Raw genomic sequence first — 21,350 nt, forward strand, 5'->3', positions numbered from 1 at the left:
TCCAGAGAAATGATATGGAGTGGGAGGTGGGAGGGGGGTTCAGGATTGGGAACTCATGTACACCCGTGGCTGATTCATGTCAATGTATGGCAAAACCAATATAGTATTGTAAAGCAAAATAAAGTAAAAATAAAAATTTTTTTAAATATATAAATAAATAAATAAAAATAAAAAAATTAGAATGGAAGAAAAGTTTTTGAGCATTCACCCCAATAAATGTATACTTATCTGTGCAGTTAATTTTACATGCTGTATATTAATACATATTGATAAGTGCCATAAAAATATAAGTAAATAAATGTAATTACATATTAAACAACAGTAAATTTAAAAAAAGCAAATGCTGGCAACTATGCAAAAAATTTGATCACTGATACACTGTTGGTTGGAATGTAAATGATTCTGCCACTTTGGAAAATAGTTTGCAAACTTCTTTTTAAAATGACAAGTGTTTCTTTTAAAGTGACAAATGACCCAGCCTATGACACTCCTGGGCATCTACTGTAGAGAAATGAAAACTTCTGTCCACATAAAATTCTACACACCAGTGTTCAGAGTAGCTTTTCCATTACAGCTTATAACTGAAAACTACCCAATGTCCTTCAGTGGTGAAAGATTAATCAAATGATGGTCCATCCATCACACAGAACGTTACTCAGCGAAAAAAGAACAACAACAAGTCAGATTAACCTCAGGGAGATTACTCTGAGTGAAGGAAGATAATCTCAAAAGGTTCCACAACCAGTATAGCTCTACTTGTGAAACCACTGAAATAACAAAACTCTGGAGACAGAGAACAGGTGAGTGGATGCCAGAGTTTGGAGTGGGCAGCAGAGAAGGCGGCGCTGTGAGGAGGAGCACGAGGGAGCTTGGGGTGACAGGGTGGCTCTGTGCCGTGACTGCGTTGGTGGTGACAGGAAGCTGCAAACACACAAGTGCATGAGTAAGTGGCAGCATCTGAATCAGCTCTGTGCATGGTTCCCATGTCATCACCCGGATTTGCTATTGCCCTAGTTACCCAAGATGCTCAGTGGGGAAGAAGGGGCAGAGGGGTGCCAAAGACTTCGCTCCATTTCTTTGCAACTGCCAGTGAATCTATATTTATTCCAAAATAAGAAGTTTGTGGGTGTTTTTTAAATAACTACATAGGGTATTAGCCAATGTTTAAAAGTAACGGCTTATCTGCAAACCAGAAAGACAGACAAATGAACAACCGGATGGATACCAAGAGGAGAACAGGGGTGGGGATGAGCTGGGAGACTGGAATTGACGCATATACACTCTTGATACTACGCATAAAATAGATAACTAATGACCATGTACTGTACAACTAAGGGAACACTAGTCAGCGCTCTCTGGTGACCGAAATGGGAAGGAAATCCAACAAAGAAGGGATATATGTATATGCATAGCTGATTCACTTTGCTGTACAGCAGAAACTAACCCAATGTGGTGAAGCAACTGTACTGTAATAAAAATTAACTTTCAGAGGCAACAGCTGTGTTTCAATAAAGCTTATAGTTCAAGGCAGGAGAAGAGACGACAACCCTAACCCTGATGACTACAAACCATCACCTCTCCAACATGTCAGAGAACTCCTCCTTCTAGTGTGAACTGCACGTACTTGACAACAAATCAAGAGCTTCTGGCATGGAGCCACTAACTCACGTGACCTCACACTCACCCTCTAGCCCCTTGCATGCAGCTCTTGCTGTCCTAACACACCCTCATCCTCATCTCTGGGCTTCCCTTCATGCTCTTCCCTGTCTAAACTCATCTCCCCAGGTATCCAAATACTTCCCCAGCTTATCCGTCTTTCCATGTGGGTTAGTTATCGCTAACGAGATGCTCCAGTTCAGACCCCAGGTTATCCTCCTCTACTATATTCACCGTAACACATGACACAGCGCTGAGGGTGTAGGAAGCGCCCAAAGACCACTGCAGATGGAATAAAGGGCGTCCTGCCTCAAGACCTTTAATTCTCACTCTTGTGAGCTACACGATGCAGAGCGGGCACATGCAGGCACGAGAAAGTCAAGACATAACGTTCCACACGTAATCACGACTGTGCATTTTTAAATACTTTTGCGGGAAATGTGGTACTTAGCCAACACCTTGCGGGTGGCTGAGGCCCTACAAGAGGAGGAAAAAGACAGAAAAACAGCTTTTAAAACTGGGCATTGGGACTTCCCTGGTGGTCCTGTGGTTGAGACGCCCCCTTCCAATGTAGGGGGTGCAGGGAAGTAGTATCTCACATGCCTCATGACCAATAAAGCCAGAGCAGAAACAACATAAGCAATGTTTGCAACAAATTCAATAGAGACTTGAAAAATGGACCACATCCAAAAAAAAAAATCTTAAAAAAAAAGTGGGGAAAGAAAAGTAGACTGCGATCAGGGAGCTGGAAGGACACAGGAAGAGCCCCACTTCCAAATGTATCCTGAACCAGCCGTTCCTCTCCAGCGCCACCGCGGCCCCCAGCCCCAGCGTGCATCCCTCACAGCACACCACCCCCCCACGGCTCCCCAAAGCACAAAGCTCTAAACCTCATACGTTTGCTTAGAAAGCTCCGAACGGTCTGACTCCTGCTCACCTCTACGAATTCATCCCATTTCATTCTTCCCCACCAATACTGCCCGCTTCACACCTTTCCATCCCTCAAGCATGTCAAGCAAGGCCTAGGCTGAACAACAGCACTGGCTTGTTCTTCTCCCTGGAATGCTTTGCCACCTGATCTCTGTATGGCCAGCCTTATGTCATTCAGACTTCAGTGCAGGCTTTATCTCCTCAGCCTAGCTACTAGTTCCTCCTTGTCCGTCACCACCCTCTCTTAATTCTTTGCCAAACCCCTCATCATCTGACATTTTTCTTATCGACTGATGTAGTGACTGTCTCTTCCTCATCCCACCACAGCGTAAGTTCCAGGAGGGCAGGGAACTCTCTTCTTGGTTTTTCCTTTTTTTACTCCCAGTGCCTGACATACAGCAGGTATATAATAAATATGTGTATGGCGAAGGTCTGAATAAATGAATGAATGAAAAAGAGCACCACTCTACCTACCGCACAGTCCTGACTCTCTCTGGTAAATGAAAGATCTATTAATGGCAATCTAGGAACTTCCCTGGTGGTCCAGTGGCTAAGACTCTGCGCTCCCAGTGCAGAGGGCCCAGGTTGAATCCCTGGCAGGGGATTTACATTCCACATGCTGCAACAAAGATGGAAGAGCCCACGTGCCAGAACTAGACGCAGAGTAGCCAAATGAATTTTTTAAAAATAAAATTAACAAAAAGACCAGTCAGGTTTTTAAAAATGGCAATCTAAAAGTTACCAGCATTCAATTAGAGGATAAGTTGGTAACATGACCCTTGATACCTCAAAAGGACTCTGAAAACAGTGAACCACTGACTCCTGAACAACATGGAGGTTAATCCACATATAATACAGTTGGCCCTCCGCATCCATGGTTCCCCTGTATCCTCAGACTCAACCAATCACGAACCGTGTGGTACTCTACTTACTACTGAAGAACATCAACACATAAATGGGCCTATGCCAGTCAAACCTGTGTTGTTCAAGGGCCACCTGTATTACAGATCATCAACAAGGTCCAGATCAAGCCTCCTCGCTTCTCTAGAATCTTTCTAGAATAATCAGAGCCTCACTGACCACCTCCTTTCTCCGACTTCCTAAAGCTTTCACTGCCTACACCATTCATGTGATACTTCACAACCCCTTTCTGTATGTTGGTACTCATGCCTGCCATGAGCGGGATTGTAAGGTTCTGGGAATACAACCACCAATAAGAAGGAGTTTACCTTCCAGGTGGGGGATATAGAGAGTAAACCAGTCTTTCCATAAATCATTACTTAATGGTTTTTGTAACAAGTGCCACACACATAAAAACAAGTGTGCACTAACAGCACAATCAAAGAACAAAACCAGATCAGCGGCACAAAAGAAGGACAGCAGGTAGGAAGTGGGTCAGGGACATGACAGTCCATGAGAAGGAAATCTCTCCGTTTTGGAGAGACCAGGGAGTCGGCAGCATGGAGACCAGAAACAACGTGAACTAGAGGTCAGGGGACACTGGTCTCACATCCAGCACCATCACTGTCCACCCACAGCCCTTGACTTGTCTGGGTGAAAGCTGACTCAACTGTGATAATTAGAACAGAACCAAGCTCGATGTTGACAGAACCCTTAGAGAAATAAAATGTAACCCTGTCATTTTCCAGAGGTGAAATTATTTCACTTCAAAGAACAAGAATATTTATTGAGCATGTATTAATTACATTTTAAGCATAAAAATCCATTGAGGTGAATGGATTTGCCCAATATTAGCATGAGTTAGCGGAGAAGGCAATGGCACCCCACTCCAGTACTCTTTCCTGGAGAATCCCATGGACGGAGGAGCCTGGTAGGCTGCAGTCCATGGGGTCGCGAAGCGTCGGACACGACTGAGCGACTTCACTTTCACTTTTCACTTTCATGCATTGGAGAAGGAAATGGCAACCCACTCCAGCGTTCTTGCCTGGAAAATCCCAGGGACAGCGGAGCCTGGTGGGCTGCCGTCTCTGGGGTCGCACAGAGTCGGACACGACTGAAGCGACTTGGTAGCAGCAGCAGCATGAGTTAGTGGGCACAGTCTCCCTTCACTGAGCTGGTCGAGAGCAGTGACTCTCAAAGTCTGCAGATTCTTGGGGGATCCTGAGTTCCTTTCAGGGGAGCCCATGAGATCAAAACTCTTTTCAGAACAACACTAAGATGTCAGGGTCACTGTGCTGACATTTGCACCGCAGCTGCAAAAGCAAACGTGAGCAGAACTAATGGCACCTAGCACAAAGCGAGGCAGAGCTGCCAAGTAACACTAATAGTCATTGCATCGTTTAGGGCCTGATGTGGGCGGAAAAGAAAAAGGCGGTCCACAGGGTCCGTGATGAGTTTCCCTGGGGGTCCAGTGGTTAGGGGTCCATCTGCCACTGCAGGGGACACAGTTTTGATCCTTGGTCTGGGAAGATCCCGCATGCTGTAAGAGGCAACTAAGCCCCAACTACTGAGGCTGCACTTGAGAGCCCACAGACCGCAACTGCTGAAGCCTGCACGCCCTAGAACCTGTGCTCTGCAAGAGAGGCCACCACGAGGAGAAGCCCGCACACTGCAACTGCAGAGTAGCCCCGCTTGCCACTTCTGAAGAAATCCGAAGCACACAAAGCGCTTCGAGTGCTCAAAGTACAACAGCTGTCTCAAGGCAAAGCACCTCCATGACCGAGTTCTGAGCTGAACTAGCGGCTTTCTTTGTGAAAGACTATTTTTACTTGAAAGGACGAAAGACAGATAAACTCTAGATTTGAGTATTTGATAGAAATTTTCTTGAAAATGAATAAAGGAGGCCTGTCCTGTTAAGGGAAAATGACAGATTTTTTGCTGCTGGTAAAATCTGAGCTTTCAAGCAAAAAGTAGAATTTTAGAAAACTTGCCACTGCATACTTGACATTTTTCCACTACTTCAAGACTTTCCTGATGAGATCGATGGTGATATTGATGAAGTGATTTTTTAATACTGTATAATTAAAAGTCTCAACATTTTCAACATCTGTGAAACTCTGAACCAGTATTTTTCATATGGTCAAATCATCATGTTACAAAATCATGCATGGATTTAAAAAACCCATTCAAAGGGCAAGAAAGACTACTGGATTTTCATGTAGGAATACAACAAAACTCACTGATAAGATTTCAGATTCTGCACCACAGCTATTAAGAAACTATCACTTTTTGAGTTTTGATGTAGTATCAAAGAAGAACAAATACAGAAAAAGTCCTTAACTTACACTTAACAAGTGCACAAACACTCATTAAATTGACCTTATACTCCTCCATGCCTAAGGGATATCTTTGTTCTTGAACAAATAACATGTAAATTAGACTGTCTAGGCAAAGTTCCAGGGACATTTTAAACCAAGTACTTTTGCACTTTATGGAAGATGTGGATGAACTGAATTATGATTTTTCTTGACCCATCTGGGCTCAAATTTCACTTTAAAAATGACAGATCCCCTTTCCCATTCCTATTTGCTTCCTCCCCCATTCTTTTTTTAAAATTAATTTATTTAATTGGAGGCTAATTACTTTACAATATTGTAGTGTTTTTTGACATACATTGACATGAATCAGCCGTGGGTGTACATGTGTTCCCCATCCTGAACCCCCCTCCCACCTCCCTCCCTATCCCATCCCTCAGGGTCATCCAAGTGCAGCAGCCCTGAGTACCCTGTCTCATGCATCAAACCTGGACTGGCGAAATATTTCACATATGAAAATATACATGTTTCAATGCTATCCTCCCCCATTCTTATTTGCTTTTGATCATCAGAAAATAAATATCATTCTTTGTCTCCTCATAATACATTCCATGCAAGATTGACCAGATGTTCTCAATAGGCCCAGTCAAACAGAAACATCAACTTCCAGTCAAACAGAAACATCAACTTCCAGTAAGTCAAGATGAAGGAAACTGAATGGAGCCTATGACTCCTAGTGATTATGTTAAAATCTGTGCACATAACGCACAAAGCAATTACCTGAAGACTCTGAAAACTAAACAGCTAGAGGCAATGGGACCTGAATCAAAGTGGGCTGAATCACTATGCAGCAGGAACTCGACAAGAAATCTGTTTCTGTCTAGATCAAGAAAAGGAGCCCCAGTGTGCTAGAGAGTATGGAGGAAGTCCCTGGCTTTCTTTCTTTTTCCTCACCCAGCTTTGTACCACAGCCAATTCCAGTCTCAGATCTGCACTGCCACGGTAGCACAGCCAGACCAGACACCCTAAATGGTCCCTTCTGTTAAAGAAACTGAATGAGCAGAGAACCTTCCAACAAAAGAAGACTCCAGGTACAGATTGTCCACTGATGAGATTTTACCAAACTGTTATGGACTGAACTGTGTCTCTCTCCAAAATTCATTTGTTGGAGCCTAGTCCCCAGCACTTCAGAATGTGGCTGTATCTGGAGATACGGCCTTTAAAGCAGCCATCAGGTTACAATGAGCCTGTTAGGGTGAGCCCCATCCAAGCTGACTGGTGTCCTTATGAGAAGGCGAAATCAGTACAAATGGAGAGATACTAAGGACATTCACACGCAGAGGGATGACCAGGTGAGGAGGCAGAAAGAGGGGAGCCACCTCCAAGCCACAGACGCCCCAGAGGGGGTCAACTCTGCCAGCACCCTGATCATGGACTCCTGGCCTCTTAAAGTTGAGTTCTACCAATATTCAAACAAGAATTAACACCAGTGCTTCTTAAACTCTTCCAAAAAGTAAAATTAGAGGAAATACATCCAAACTCATTTAATGACAGCAGCCTCACCAGATATCATAGCTGGACAAAGACACTGCAAAAATAGGAAACTACAGACCAATACCTCAGATAAACATAGGTATAAAACTCAATAACACTAGCACACCAGATTCAAATATGTATCAGAAAGATTAAACACCATGACCAGTGGTGTTCCCAACTTCCCCTAGGAAGGAAAGCTGGTTTAACATACACAAATCAATGCAATATATAGCACATTCACAAAATGAAATATTTAAACCACATGATCATCTCAGTACACAGAAAAAAAAACACTTGACAAAATCCAACACCCATTCATGATAAAAACTGAATAAAATAAATATAAAAGAATTTCCTCAACACAATTAAGGCCATTTATGAAAAGCCCATGGCTAACGTCATAATCAGTGGGGAAAACTGAAGGCTTTCCCACTCATGCCAGTTCTACTGAACATAATACTGGAAGCACGGGCAAAAAAAGAAAAAAAAAAAGACATAAAAGGCATTTAAATTGGAACAAAGGAAGGAAAACCATCTCTGTTGGCAGATGTCATGATTCTATATGGAGAAAACCCTGAAGGCTACACACACACACCACAAATTTAGAATACATGATCCAGTAAAGCTTCAGGATATAAATCAACATGACCAAAAAAACCCAAAAGCAGTTGTATTTGTTTACACCAACAACAATCTATCTGAAAAAGAAATGAGTGAACAATCCTATCGATGAGGGCACCTAAGAGAACAAAATACCTAGGAACAAATTTAACCAAGGAAGTAAACGATCTATGCACTGAAAACTTTATAAGATTGATGAGAAAGACAAAAATCAATAGGGAGAGGTCCCATATTTACAGACTCGAAGAACTTATATTGCTAAAAATGCCCATATTACCCACAGTGATCTAGATATTCAAAACAATGGCTATTAAATTTCAGTAGCATTTTTCACAGAAATGGAAAAAACAATCCAAACATTTGTGTGGAACTGCAAAAGATTCTGAATAGCCAAAGCAATCTTTTTTTTTTTTTTTTATACCACCCATGTGTATTAACTTTATTTAGTGATAAAGAGGCCCAGAGAGTTCAGTGACTTGCACAAGGAAACAGAACTAGCAGGTCATGGAACCAGGATGCAAAAGTGTTAGGTGCTTAACTAGGTTGTCCTTTTTTCCCCACCTCTTTCTTTTTCCTTTTTTTAAGAAATTAATTTATAAAAAAAGGAAAGAAATTAATTTAATTGGAGGCTAATTACTTTACAATATTGTGGTGGTTTTTGCCACACATTGACATGAATCAGCCATGGGTGTACATCCCACCTCCCTCCCCATCCCATCCCTTTGGGTTGTCCCAGTGCACCAGCTTTGAGTGCCCTGTTTGATGCATCAAACCTGGACTGGTGATCTATTTCACATATGGTAATATACGTGTTTCAATGCTGTTCTCTCAAATCATCCCACTCTCGCCTTCTCCCACAGAGTCCAAAAGTCTGTTCTTTATATCTGTGTCTCTGTTGCTGTCTCACATATAGGGTCATCACTATCATCTTTCTAAATTCCATACATATGTGTTAATATACTGTATTGGTGTTTTTCTTTCTGACTTACTTCACTCTGTATAATATGCTCCTGTTTCATCCACCTCATTAGAACTGATTGAAGTGTGTTCTTCTTAATAGCTGAGTAATATTCTGTAGTGTATATGTATCACAGCTTTCTTATCCATTCGTCTGCTGATGGACATCTAGGTTGCTTCCATGTCCTAGCTATTGTAAACAGTGCTGTGATGAACACTGGGGTACATATGACTCTCAATTCTGGTTTCCTCGGTGTATATGACCAGCACTGGGATTGCTGGGTCATATTAACCAAAGCAATCTTAAAAAAAAGAACAAAGCTGGAGGCATCACTGTTCCTGATTTCAAGTTATAGTAATAGGTATAGTAATTAAAACAGTATGGTACAGACCTAAAAACAAAGACCAGGGGAACAGAATCGAGAGCCCAAAAATAAATCCACACAGTTACAGTCAAATAATCTACAGTAAAATGCCAAGAACATAAAATGGGGAAGATTCATTTCTTTAACAAATTATGTCAGTAAAACTGGATTCACATAAAGATAAATGAAATTTGTCCCTTATTTCACTCTATATGGGGCTTCCCTGTTGGCTTAGACAGTAAAGAATCTGCTGTAATGCAGGGGACCCAGGTTTGATCCCTGGGTTGGGAAGATTCCCTGGAGAAGGGAATGGCTAACCATTTCATTATTCTTGCCTGGAGAATCCCTATGGACAGAGAATCCTGGCGGGCTACAGTCCATGGGGTTCACAAAGAGTGGGACACGACTAAGTGACAAACACTTTCGCTTTCATACTTATACACAAACGAACTCAGTGTAAAGACTTACAGGTAAGACCTGAAACTAGGAAATAGGAAAAGAAATTGCCTCTTGATGCTGGTTTGAGCAATTACTTTCTAGATAGGACCCCAGAAGCAAAAACTGATAAATTGGATTACACCAAAATAAAAAGCCCCTGTGCAGCAAAGGAAAAAATAAAAGGGCGACCTATTGCCTGGGAGAAAATGATTTGAAAACCATCCATCTGGTCCAAAATATACAAGGAAGTCTTACAAATAAATAGTAAAACCATCTGATGGTTTAAAAATAGGTGAAGGTTCTGAACAGACACAAATGACCAGCTAATCGAGGACATGCCAACCAAAGCCACAGTGGGATATCACCTCATGCCTGTTACTCTGGCTGTGAGTGTGTTAGTCACCCAGGCATGTCTGACTCTGTGTGACCCCATGGACTGTAGCCGACCAGGCTCCTCTCTCCCCGTGGCATTCTCCAGGCAAGAATAATGGAGTGGGCAGCTGTTTCCTGCTCCAGGGGATCTTATCGACCCAGGGATTGAACCTGGTTATCCTACATCACAGGCAGATTCTTTACTGTCTTTAGCCACCAGGGAAGCCTGTTACTAGGGCTACGATCCAAAAAATGAAAGATAACGTGTTAGCAAGGATATGGAGAAAAGAGAACATTTGTACATCGTTGATGGGAATGGCAACTGGTGCAGTCATTATGGGCTTACAGTCCAAATGCAGGGTCCTCAGAATATTAAAAATAGAACTATCATCCAGAAAACACTCTTTTGAGTATATAAGAAAATAACATCAGTATGTCAAGAAATCAGTACATGTTCACTGACTCGTTCATCACAATAGCCAAGACATGGAAACAACCTGTATCCATCAACAAATGAAGAAAAAGGTAGCGTATATATTAATACATACAAAGGAATATTATTCAGCCACAGGAAAGAAGGAAATTCTGCCATTTGTGATAACACAGATTAACCTTGAGAACATCACAATCAGTGATACAAGTCAGGAAAAGACAAATACTATTTGGTTGCACTTATATGTAGAATTTTTCTTAAAACCCACACTGAGATAGCACCACACACTTATTAGAATATCCATTTTTTTTAAACTGACAATACCGAGTATTAATGAGAATGAAAAACAACTGGAAAACTCATACAAGGCTAACGCAAAATCAAAATGAGAAAGCCTGCATTTCAGTCTCTTCACCACTTACTAGCTGGATGATCTTGTGCAACCTACTTAACTGCCCTAAATCTCAGTTTCCTCATCTGTAAAACAGACATACTGACACTTCCAATGCTAACGTGCCTCACAGTGTTTCTGAGAAGTCGAACTGAAACGTAAATACTTCTAAAAATTGGGCCAACTACACAAAGATTATGACTTCCCTGGTGGCTCAGACAGTAAAGCATCTGCCTCTAATGCGGGAGACCCAGGTTCGATCCCTGGGTCAGGAAGATCCCCTGGAGAAGGAAATGGTAACCCACTCCAGTACTCTTGCCTGGAGAATCCCATGGACGGAGAAGCCTGGTAGGCTACAGTCCATGGGGTCGCAAAGAGTTGGACACGACTGAGCGACTTCACTTTGACTTTCATACAAAGATTAAAGTCTCATCTTTAATTTTAAAAAATGCTTTAGCCATTAAAAGCAAACTATAGACATATACCACAGACAAATCTCAAGTGTATTCTGCTATATAAAAGAAGACAAATATAAAAACAAAAAGCAACATAATGATTCTATTCATATGACATTCTGGAAAATGCAAAACTAGTTGGAGAACCCTTTAGAAGTCCCCAGGATTTGAGGTTGGGGAAGGGTCTGACCACACAGTGGCAGCACAGGGCAGGGTTTCACCAGTGATGGAAGTTTTCTATATTGTGGCTGTAGTTGCAATTGTTCAACCATGTGTATCTGTCAAAACATAACTGTATATGAAAAAGTGAATTTTACTGTGTGGAATTAAATATTAATTTAGAGAACAGAAATAGAGAAAGAAAGAGGGGCCCCTGCTTTCTAAGGCCTCGGAGCTCTTTGAATGAAAGAGAATTCGTTTAACAAATGCATGAGACACCACAAAAATACACCACATGTACAACAAGGAACAGAATAGATACTCCTGCGCTCAAGCAGTCTAGTCTATTTGGGAAGACAGCATCTGATGAGTAGGAAAACAGGGACCAAGAGGCTGTGACCAGGATGGCTGCCATTAAAAAAAAAAAAAAAAAAAACCCTCCCTCAACAATTTTGCCCCTTCACCTGCAGCCTCAATGGTGTTCAACCCATAGCTGGACACCCTGAAGGAGCTGCCCTCTCTCCTCCACGCCACAACCTAGATTCTGCTCTCTCCCTCTACTGAACTGTCCTCTCTGCCAGTGGAATAAGGTGCTTGCTTTTAGCCCTCCTCTCACCTGACTTCTCAAGAGCTCTTGGTTGTCAGTCACTCATCCTTCCGCACACATTCTGTGCTGTTCACTCTCCTGGTTTTTTCTCGGGCGTCTCTGCCTTTTCGCCAGTGTTAGCATTTCACAAGGCTCAGACCTACCTGAGGGCTTCGACTCTCACTCTAAGTCCTCTCCCTTGGAAATCTCATCCGAATCCAGTTTCAGCTGACACCTGGTTATCACTTAGTCCCAAAGGCACATCCTCCACTCAGAGCTCTTCTCAAACCTCCAAACACAGATCCAACCACCTACTCAAGCTCTTACATGGACAGCTCAAGAGCACCTCAACTCAACATGTCCAACACTGGACTCAGGAATTCCCCTCCAAACCTGTCCTATTCCATTTATCCTGGCATGTGTTAGTTCCTGGTATGCAGTCAGCCAGGAACACAGGCGTCATCTCTGTCCCTCCCACATAGTTTACCAGCCAAACCCAAAACGCCATGACATCTACTGATTTCATCTCTCTCAAGTTTGCCTACATCACTCCATCCCCTCTACCTTCACCCGAGCCCAACATCTAAGCTGGCTGCTTGCAAACAACCACTGCCTCTTCTTACCATATCATCTCATCCCCTCCAATATATTTCCCACTTCTGCCACTTTGGTTTTTTTTAAATATGGATTTGCTCCCATCACCTGTTGCTTTTAAAACATCAGAGGTGTCCCATTACTATTAGAACAAAGCCCAATCCTCACCAGAAACTATCAATCCCCACATGGTCTGGCCCCACTTGGAGCTCTTGCCACATCCTTCTCACTCACTCCCTTTCCTCCAGCTACTGGGGATTTCTTTGATTATCTCAGAGGCACCATAGATCCTGCTACTACACGGCCTTTGCACAAATTCTTCACCTCTCTGGATTTCTCTCATTATCCCAATACTCCAACATTAACTAGGGTATCTCCTCTTCCATCAGATTTCAGCTCCAGTATAGTTCAGCAGAAAAAGCTTTCTTTATCCCTAAGTCTCAGTCAGACTTCCTGATTATTTCCTTTCTTTCCCTTGAAGCATTTATTTCCATTTTAAATTCTAAAGTCATTAATGTGGTCTTTTGATTGTATTCACCACCAGCGCTAGGACTATAAACTTCGTGAGATCAGGGACTTTGTATTTTTCTCAACATTGTAACTCTGGAATCTAACACAGCAGCTGTCTCGTGGCAGTCACTTAACAGTCACTTGCTAAAGACTGGACTCAACAATTCCACAAAATGAGGTGTGTACTGATATAATGTCATACATGTCCACACTTCATGTAATATCCATGGACTGGAAACAGTGTAACTACCTGTCCACAGGGGACTTGATTAAAACACAGCAAGACATTAATACAATGGAATACGACACAGCTGTTTACACCAACTTACACGTCTAGATACAGCAACTTACATGTCTACTTACACGTACCCACTTGTGAACAAAGCAGGGCACAACCACGTGTGCACACTGCAGTGCCACTGGTACCAAAAGTGTGTGTTAGTCACACAGTCGTGTCTGACTCTTTGTGATCCCATGGACTGAAGCCTGCCAGGCTCCTCTGTCCATGGGATTCTCCAGGCAGGAATATAGGCGTGGGCTGCCATGCCCTTAAGGAAGACAGTGAATCTTGACTGAATTGTTTGTTGGGGGAGAATGCTCATTGGAAGCTTACAAGAAACTATTTACAGTGGTTCTTCATTTGGAGGGTAGGTGGGAACTGGGTAGATGGGTGTCAGAGGTGGGAGAAAAAAACTCTGACTACCATTTTATACTTTCAGATTTGGGAATCCGCATGAGTGTGGTTCATAACTCAGTACATGAATTTTTAAGTACTCTGTGACCAGAACCCAGTAAAGTCTGTTGAATACAACACACATGAGAGCATCCCCATTATCTGTTCCCCTCTCCACCACCTACCCTGGTACCACTGCCCCCACCGCCACTGCCCTGGGGAGACACCGGAAGCTTTTTAAAAGCTGCATCATCTTTAAGTTTTAAAGCCACACTTTCTAACTATCCATTTATAGTCATAAACCCCTCCATCACTCTTTACAACTGACAAAGTGCTTTCAAACCTACGATCTAATTGGGTCCTTAGGACAACCTGAGACAGTTTACATGTTTCGAAAGTGAAAGTCGCTGAGTGGTGTCCGACTCTTTGTGACCCCATGGACTATACAGTTCATGGAATTCTCCAGGCCATGATACTGGAGAGGATAGCCTTTCCCGTCTCCAGGGGATTTGCCAACCCAAGGATCGAACCCAGGTCTCCTGCACTGCAGGGGAATTCTTTACTAGTTGAGCCACAAGGGAAGCCCAAGAATACTGGAGTGGGTAGCCTATCCCTTCTCCAGCAGATCTTCCTGACCCAGGAATCAAACTGGGGTCTCCTGCATTGCAGGTAGATTTTTTTTTACCAACTGAGCTATCAGGGAAGGAGAAAACTGAAGTTGTGGGAAATTAAGGGTTCTGCCTGAGGTCACGCCTCTGAAAATGGCACAGCCTATCCTGATTGCCTGATGAGGATGGTACCTCCCTCACCATCCTTCCCAACTCTAAAAAGGGAAAAAAGAAAGATAACAGGAGGTCTTCTACAGATTTTATGTCAGTCCCATGACGCTCTAGGTCAGATTGATCTATGTGTGGGTCAGCCTGGGTTGCAGTCCCGGGGGACAAGACTTGCTGAGAGAGGAAAACAGCCAACTTCTGTTTTGATTGTTACACTCACCCAGCAGGGAAGAAAAAAGGAAAGGAAAATGTTCTTGGCTGGCGTGGAGAGAACCCTGCCAGAAAATGGGATGCATGCTCTAACTTGCCAAAGACGTCCCCGGAGGCCCCATTAACACCATGATACTGAACCAGAGAGATGCAAACACTTAGGAGTGCTGCTGATTCCCTGGCAACTTTTGAAAGCAAGCTTGTTTCCACTGACTGAAGCAAGGGTGGGGAGTGGAGGGGGGATGTTTAAGGATGGAACTAGAGAATGGGAGGATTTGGCTGCTGAGGATGGAGTTGCAGGTTGTCCTGGATATGTATCACAAAAGTTTCCCTACATCCGATTTTTCTCTGGTTCCATTTCTTAACCTCCGGACTGACCCTAGAGTCCCAGATTCACGTGACGCTGCAAGAGAATGAGAAGGAGGACATGCACCCTTCACGACCATGATCTAAACACACTGTTCAAGCTGACTGGGGGCTTAGAGAAGAGCAGCAGCAACAGTGGAAATGATGAGAATTCATCAGTGTGCCCCCGGAATTCATCGCTATCTAAGACACGGCGTGGGATCCGGGAAACTGTATAATGTGCACCGTCCAGGGCCATTCATAATGGTCTCAGAACAAATGAAGGGTTCACATGTTCCCATCAGCAAGAGTCTAACTGGAATCAAAAGGTGACCCAAACAAGCTCCTCTGACCCCATCTAAGATGGAAGACCCATCACCTTAGGAAAAACAGACTGTGTCATAACATGATTTATTTACCCTGCACAGGAGAGAAAGCAGGATACTCACCTTCACACAGAAAAAGCAGAGGACTTCCCTGGTGGCACAGTGGATAGGAATCCATCTGCCAAAGCAGAGACACTGGTTCGATCCCTGGTGCAGGAAGATTCCACAAGCTGCAGATCAGCTAGGCCCGTGTGCCAAAACTAGTGAGCCCACAGCCCACAACTACTGAAGCCCATGTGTTCAGAGCCTGTGCTCTGAGACGAGGGAAGCTACTGCAGGAAGAAGCCTGTGCACGGCAGCAAAGAGGAGCCCTTGCTTGCCCTAACTAGAGAAAGCCCTCACGGCAACAAAGACCCAGCGCAACTGAACATAAGGTTTTGGTTTTTTTAAGGCAGATAATTTCTAGTTTTAGTTAGGTTTTTTTTTTTTTTTCCAAGAAAGGAGCAAGTAACTGTCCATAACTCTTCATCTAATTCTGACACCTTCAATTCACAACGATTTTAATCACTGCAGAGAAAGTAAAAATTTCTCAAGGAATATCATAAAATATAAATGCTAGCACCTTAGCTTATTTTAAACCTAAATGCTCAAATGAACTTGCTAATTTAACTCAGCTCTGATGTGGTACCTTTCAAAGTGAGCAGAAAAAGGAGCCAAGACGTGATACATACAAAGTCCATCAACACCTCAATTTGGCTCCGCAGCGGCTCAGCAACCTGGAACAATTAATTCTCTTTCCCCAAAAGCTTCTGACTCGGTGCAAACACACATACCCACCCTCTGTTATCTAAGAGACCAGGATGATGAAAGGGAAAAGGAATTCTCCCCAAGATCAACATCTGACTACCCAAAATAGGACTGCCTTCACATTAAAACAATTCTCCACAGTCCCATTGTTCTATTTTTTTCAAATGATGGAAAATCTAATTGCAGTGAAATGTTAATAGCTTCATTGTGTGACCCTGTGCTAATCAGTTATATATCTAAAGAGTTTGGGGCTCAGCTGTGAGGTATTTTTGGATCAACATCTGATCCCTTGACATCAATGTACTATTACCAAGGATTTAGTACATGAAGCAAAAATCCCACAAAACGGAGAACCACAGGACCAAGACTAGAAAGGCTTAATTTGAACATGCTACGGTCTGATCCAGGCTGAGGATACTCAGGCTTATACTTGGTGGGTCCAGTTCAATGTGGAGTGGGTGCTGGCACAGATTAAGAGTCGGGTAGGGGAAAAAAAAAAAAGAGTGGGGCCGGGAAAGAAAGAAAGAAAAGGGGGAGGGAAAGAAAGGTGCTTAGATCCATGTGGGGAGTGAAATATATGACAAGCACTCAGAAAATTTTGGCGCATCTTGAAGAGGGGTCAGGGAGTTGAGAACTGTCAGTAGGGCAGGCCTAAGGAAGGAACCCTGGATAAAGCATGGAAAAGAAGAATTAACACTTTTCCGCAGTCGGATGCACTCGCCCGTGATGAGAAGAGAACAGTTTCTGTGCAAAGAACGTGAAGAAAGCCTCCAGGTGCCATGGAGCCCTGGGCAGGAGGTTTGGAAGAACAAGACCACTCCCCTAGGCCAACCCACCAGACAAGAGAAAGACAGCGGCCCCACCAAGGGCACCACAGATGGGGGAAAGAAGGAAACCACCTAATACGTACACATTGGTTCACTGACCCGCATCAGAACTGTCTCCTGCGGTCTGTCACGTGACCCTATAAACATCTTGGTGGGAGGCTGGGAGCGATGGGCCACGGCCTCCCGGCTCCCCTGGCTCAGTTGCGACAATGCCACTGCTTGGAGAAAGCGACAGTCCTCGAAATATCCCCACAACTCAGGCATCTGCCTCAGACTGAAAGATGCCTTTTCTATCTTCATGCCCAGAGTGATCCAGATCCTTCTGTTCCATGGGAACTAGATCCTGCCACCAAGGGTTTGTATGCTGCAGCTGAAGATCCTGCCTGCTGCAAGGAAGACCGAAGATCCCACATGACACAACTAAGACCCAGCAGGGCCAAGTAAGAACATACATAAGTATTTGAAATCAACAGCAGAAGTAGTAGTCATAACAGCTCCGTGTATTGAGTGCTTACTCTCAAACACCTCACTAAAGGCTTTACCTACTGACATTCCCTACATAGTTAAATCATGCCGCATCCGCCCTAAGATACAGATGTTACTATTGCCTCCAATTTACGGAAGAGGAAACTGGAGCACAGCCTGCTAACCTTCAGCCCATCTTGTCCCCTCACTTTGTGAGGAACCTCATGCCACACAGTACAGCCTGAGGACTCCGGACTTTATGAGCAGTGCTTGTTAACTTCTGGGAGGGCTGTGAAGAGGGTGAAAAATACTTCTTGATCTGGACTTTGGAAGAGGACTCTTGACCCCCTTGCTCACAATATTCATATGAGTCATAGCTATCTTATAATTTTGCTATAGCACAGGATACAGCTAATTCTTACCCTAGTGTCTTCTTGGACCTCCCAGTCACTGGAGAAAGTCGCCAGCTGCTGCCCTTGTGAACAGTTTGAAAACTGGAAAAGGCTAGAAAACATCCTTCTGTTCTCTTGAGTGTCTGGAAAGATGGCATCTTGGAAATTGACTCCATGAGGCAAGAGGTTATAGTTCTCATCCATCCTAATGGGAAAAAAGGAGGCAAGAGCTGTAGACTGGATACCCATGGGGGGTACCATTTTCAATCGAGAGTCAACAGAAGACTGTGACAGTGTTGCCGGTTATACAACGTCTTTTTTTTTTTGTTTTTAAGTAGAGTTTAATTACAATGTTGTGCTAATTTCTGCTGTAAAGTGACTCAGTTATACATATACATACGTTTTTAAACATCTTTTCCATTATGGTTTATCCCAGGAGATTGGATATGCTTCCCTGTGCTAAGGTAGGACCTTGTTGTTTATTCCAAATGTAACAGTTTGCATCTGCTAACCCCAAACACCCAGTCCATCCTTCTCCCTCCCTCCATTCCCCTTGGCAACCACACGTTTATTCTCTGTATCCGTGAGTCTGTTTCTGTTTTGTAAATAGGTTCATTTGTGCCATATTTTAGATTCTACATATAAGTGATATAATATGGTATTTATTCTTTTCTTTGTGACTCACTCCACTTAGTATAATTATCTCTAGTTCCATCCATGTTGCTGCATATGGCATTATTTCTTTCTTGTTATGGCTGAGTAATATTCATATATACATACCACATTTTCTTTAATCATTCAACTATCAAGGGACATTTAGGCTGTTTCCATATCTTGGCTGTTGGGAATAGTGCTGCTATGAACATGGGGGTGCATGTATGTTCCTGAAATACAGTTTTGTCCGGGGATATGCTCAGGAGGGGGACTGCTGGATCATATGGTGGTCCCATGAATTTTCTGAGGATCCCCCATACTGTTTTCCATAGTGGCTACCCCAACTTACATTCCCACCAACAGTGTAGGAGGGCTCCCTTTTTTCCACACTCTCTCCAACATTTGCTATTTGTTCTGTTTTTGATGTTAGCCATTCTGCCATAATAGGAGATGGTACCTGGCTGTAGCTTTGATTTGCATTTCTCTGAGAATTAGTGACGCTGAATGTTTTCATGTGTCTACTGGCCATCTGCATGTCTTCTTTGGAGAAATGTCTATTAAGGTTTTCTGCCCACTTTTTGATTGGGTTTTTTCTGTTGTTGAGTTGTATGGTCTGTATATTTGAAATTAAGCCCTGGTCTATTGCATCATTTGCAAATATTTTCTCCTATTCTTTAGGTTGTCTTTTTTTTTTATGGTTTTCTATGCTGTGCAGAAGCTTGTAAGTTTGATCAGGTCCCCTTTGTTCATATTTGGTTTTATTTCTATTACCTTGGGAGACTGACCTAAGAAAACATAGGTCCAATTTATGTCAGAGAACATTTTGCCCATGCTCTCTTCTAGGAGTTTTATGGCGTCATGTCTTACGTTTAAGTCTTTAAAACCATTGTGAGATATTTTTGTTCAGTGTGAGGGTATATCCTAACTTCACTGATTTACATGCAGCTTCCAATTACACATCTACATGGCTCGCATTGGAGGAGGCTCTCTCTCTCTGTTCTCTACCTCACACTGCACGTGTCTATCCTTAAGTTTTTCAAAACATGTGAGTTGGGGGATGGCTGCATGTGAATCTGAACATTTGTGTATCTCCCAAGCCGCCTTCCTTCTCCTAGAGGAGTGCTCCTTGTTTCCTGGGCAAAGGAAAGCCAATTGCAATGACCCAAGATTCAAGTCCTACCACTGCTACTTATCTCCTGTTTGACACACAATGAATTTCTTAAATTCTCTAAGCTTAAATGCACAATCTATTAAACGAGGATGACAACAGCATCCTTATTTTTTTAATGGTGGTGTAAGGAGTGCACTTTTTTGAAAGTAAGTATTTGGCACAGAGTAAGCACAGTATAAAACTTAACATTTTTACAGAACCCTGCATAAAGTACCTGTTGGCAAGATAGAGAAGTCAAGAGAAGGAAAAGGAGAGATGGAAGCTGCACTCCAGCCCAAAGTAGGCATTTGGGGGTGCACCAGGGAGTGTCCGCTGCCACTTTCTCCTGTGACACCGACCGAATCTGTTCTCCTCTCCAAGGGGCCCAGAATAACAGAGGAATGATGTGCATGTGGTTGTTAACACACATCAAGGCAACACAGCCCTGTGAAATAGAAATCTTGTCAGACTACCTTTTGACTCTATCTCTGCCCTAACATTTTATAAATATGAAAGAGAAAGAGGAAAGAGCTGGCTCACCACCAGAGAGCCAGCGGACAAAACTGTATTTCATTATAAAATCGGAAAAGAAAATAATGTCTTCTTAAGTACTCTGGCTCTTTTTACTTTGGAAAATAAAGTTTCATTGTTGAATAGTTTTAGAGCTGGTTTCCCTAAATAAAGACATGTAAAAATCTAAGAAGGTACTATCGCACTCCTTGCCAGCTTTATTTAGAAACTGTACTTCTCTGGTATTTTTTTTTTTAATTCACCTTAATCTGGCTAAACCACCCAAGCGAACACAAAGCACGCCATGTATTCTAAACTTAGATATTCTGGCTTTAATATGGAAAACATGTGTTACTGCGAGCTTACGGACGCCCCTCTGTAGAACCTTCTGTCTTCTTTCTCAGTGATGTGAAATCTCAAGAGCTAAAAGCTAGTCTCCAGACCAAGGTCATGGCCATTCCAAATATCCTTAATGCTATGCCACATACTGGGAAGATGGGACTTATTGTCAATCACTATCCATTAGATTCCATTTTGAGGTTCCTCCCAGTTCCTGCTTCAGCCTCCTCCTCCAACAGAAGGGAACCAATGCATTAGGGTTCCACCTGCTGTTTTGTATGGCAAACTTCAGTTGAACGCATAACCTGAACCTTTATCTACATGCATTTCGTCGTGCGCACACGACAAACTTTCATGGAACTTCACAAGATTCCAGGAGTCTCCCAACAGACAGGGCCTGGTCTAATTCACCTCTCTGTTCTTCAAAGCTCTGTGAGCACCTTCCCAATCCCTTATCGGCCCCGCCCTCAGGCCCTTCCTCTATCAACTTGGGCTATCTGGAAGAGCCTGGCCCTGAGGTCTGCTGGCAGCTGATGTGAGCTAATCCGAGTGGAACACGAGGACAGCTGGGCTGCATTCCACGCGGCCCCATCTTGGCGGTCAGGCAGGTGTGCAGAGCTGAGCACCCACACGCTCCTCATCTGACCGGCACCAGGTG

General features: G+C 43.2%; 1 protein-coding gene across 1 annotated transcript in view; it reads right to left on the minus strand.

Annotated features, from left to right (window-relative positions):
• CCDC3 (coiled-coil domain containing 3) overlaps positions 1-21,350 on the minus strand; it is an 87,303-nt gene that overhangs the window by 64,604 nt on the left and 1,349 nt on the right. The window contains exon 2 of the mRNA XM_018057014.1: positions 18,070-18,244. Coding sequence (XP_017912503.1) covers positions 18,070-18,244 — 175 coding nt within the window. The remainder of the gene's footprint in view (positions 1-18,069; positions 18,245-21,350) is intronic.

The sequence above is a fragment of the Capra hircus genome, chromosome 13 (assembly GCF_001704415.2).
Source record: "Capra hircus breed San Clemente chromosome 13, ASM170441v1, whole genome shotgun sequence".
Classification (NCBI taxonomy): Eukaryota; Metazoa; Chordata; class Mammalia; order Artiodactyla; family Bovidae; genus Capra; species Capra hircus.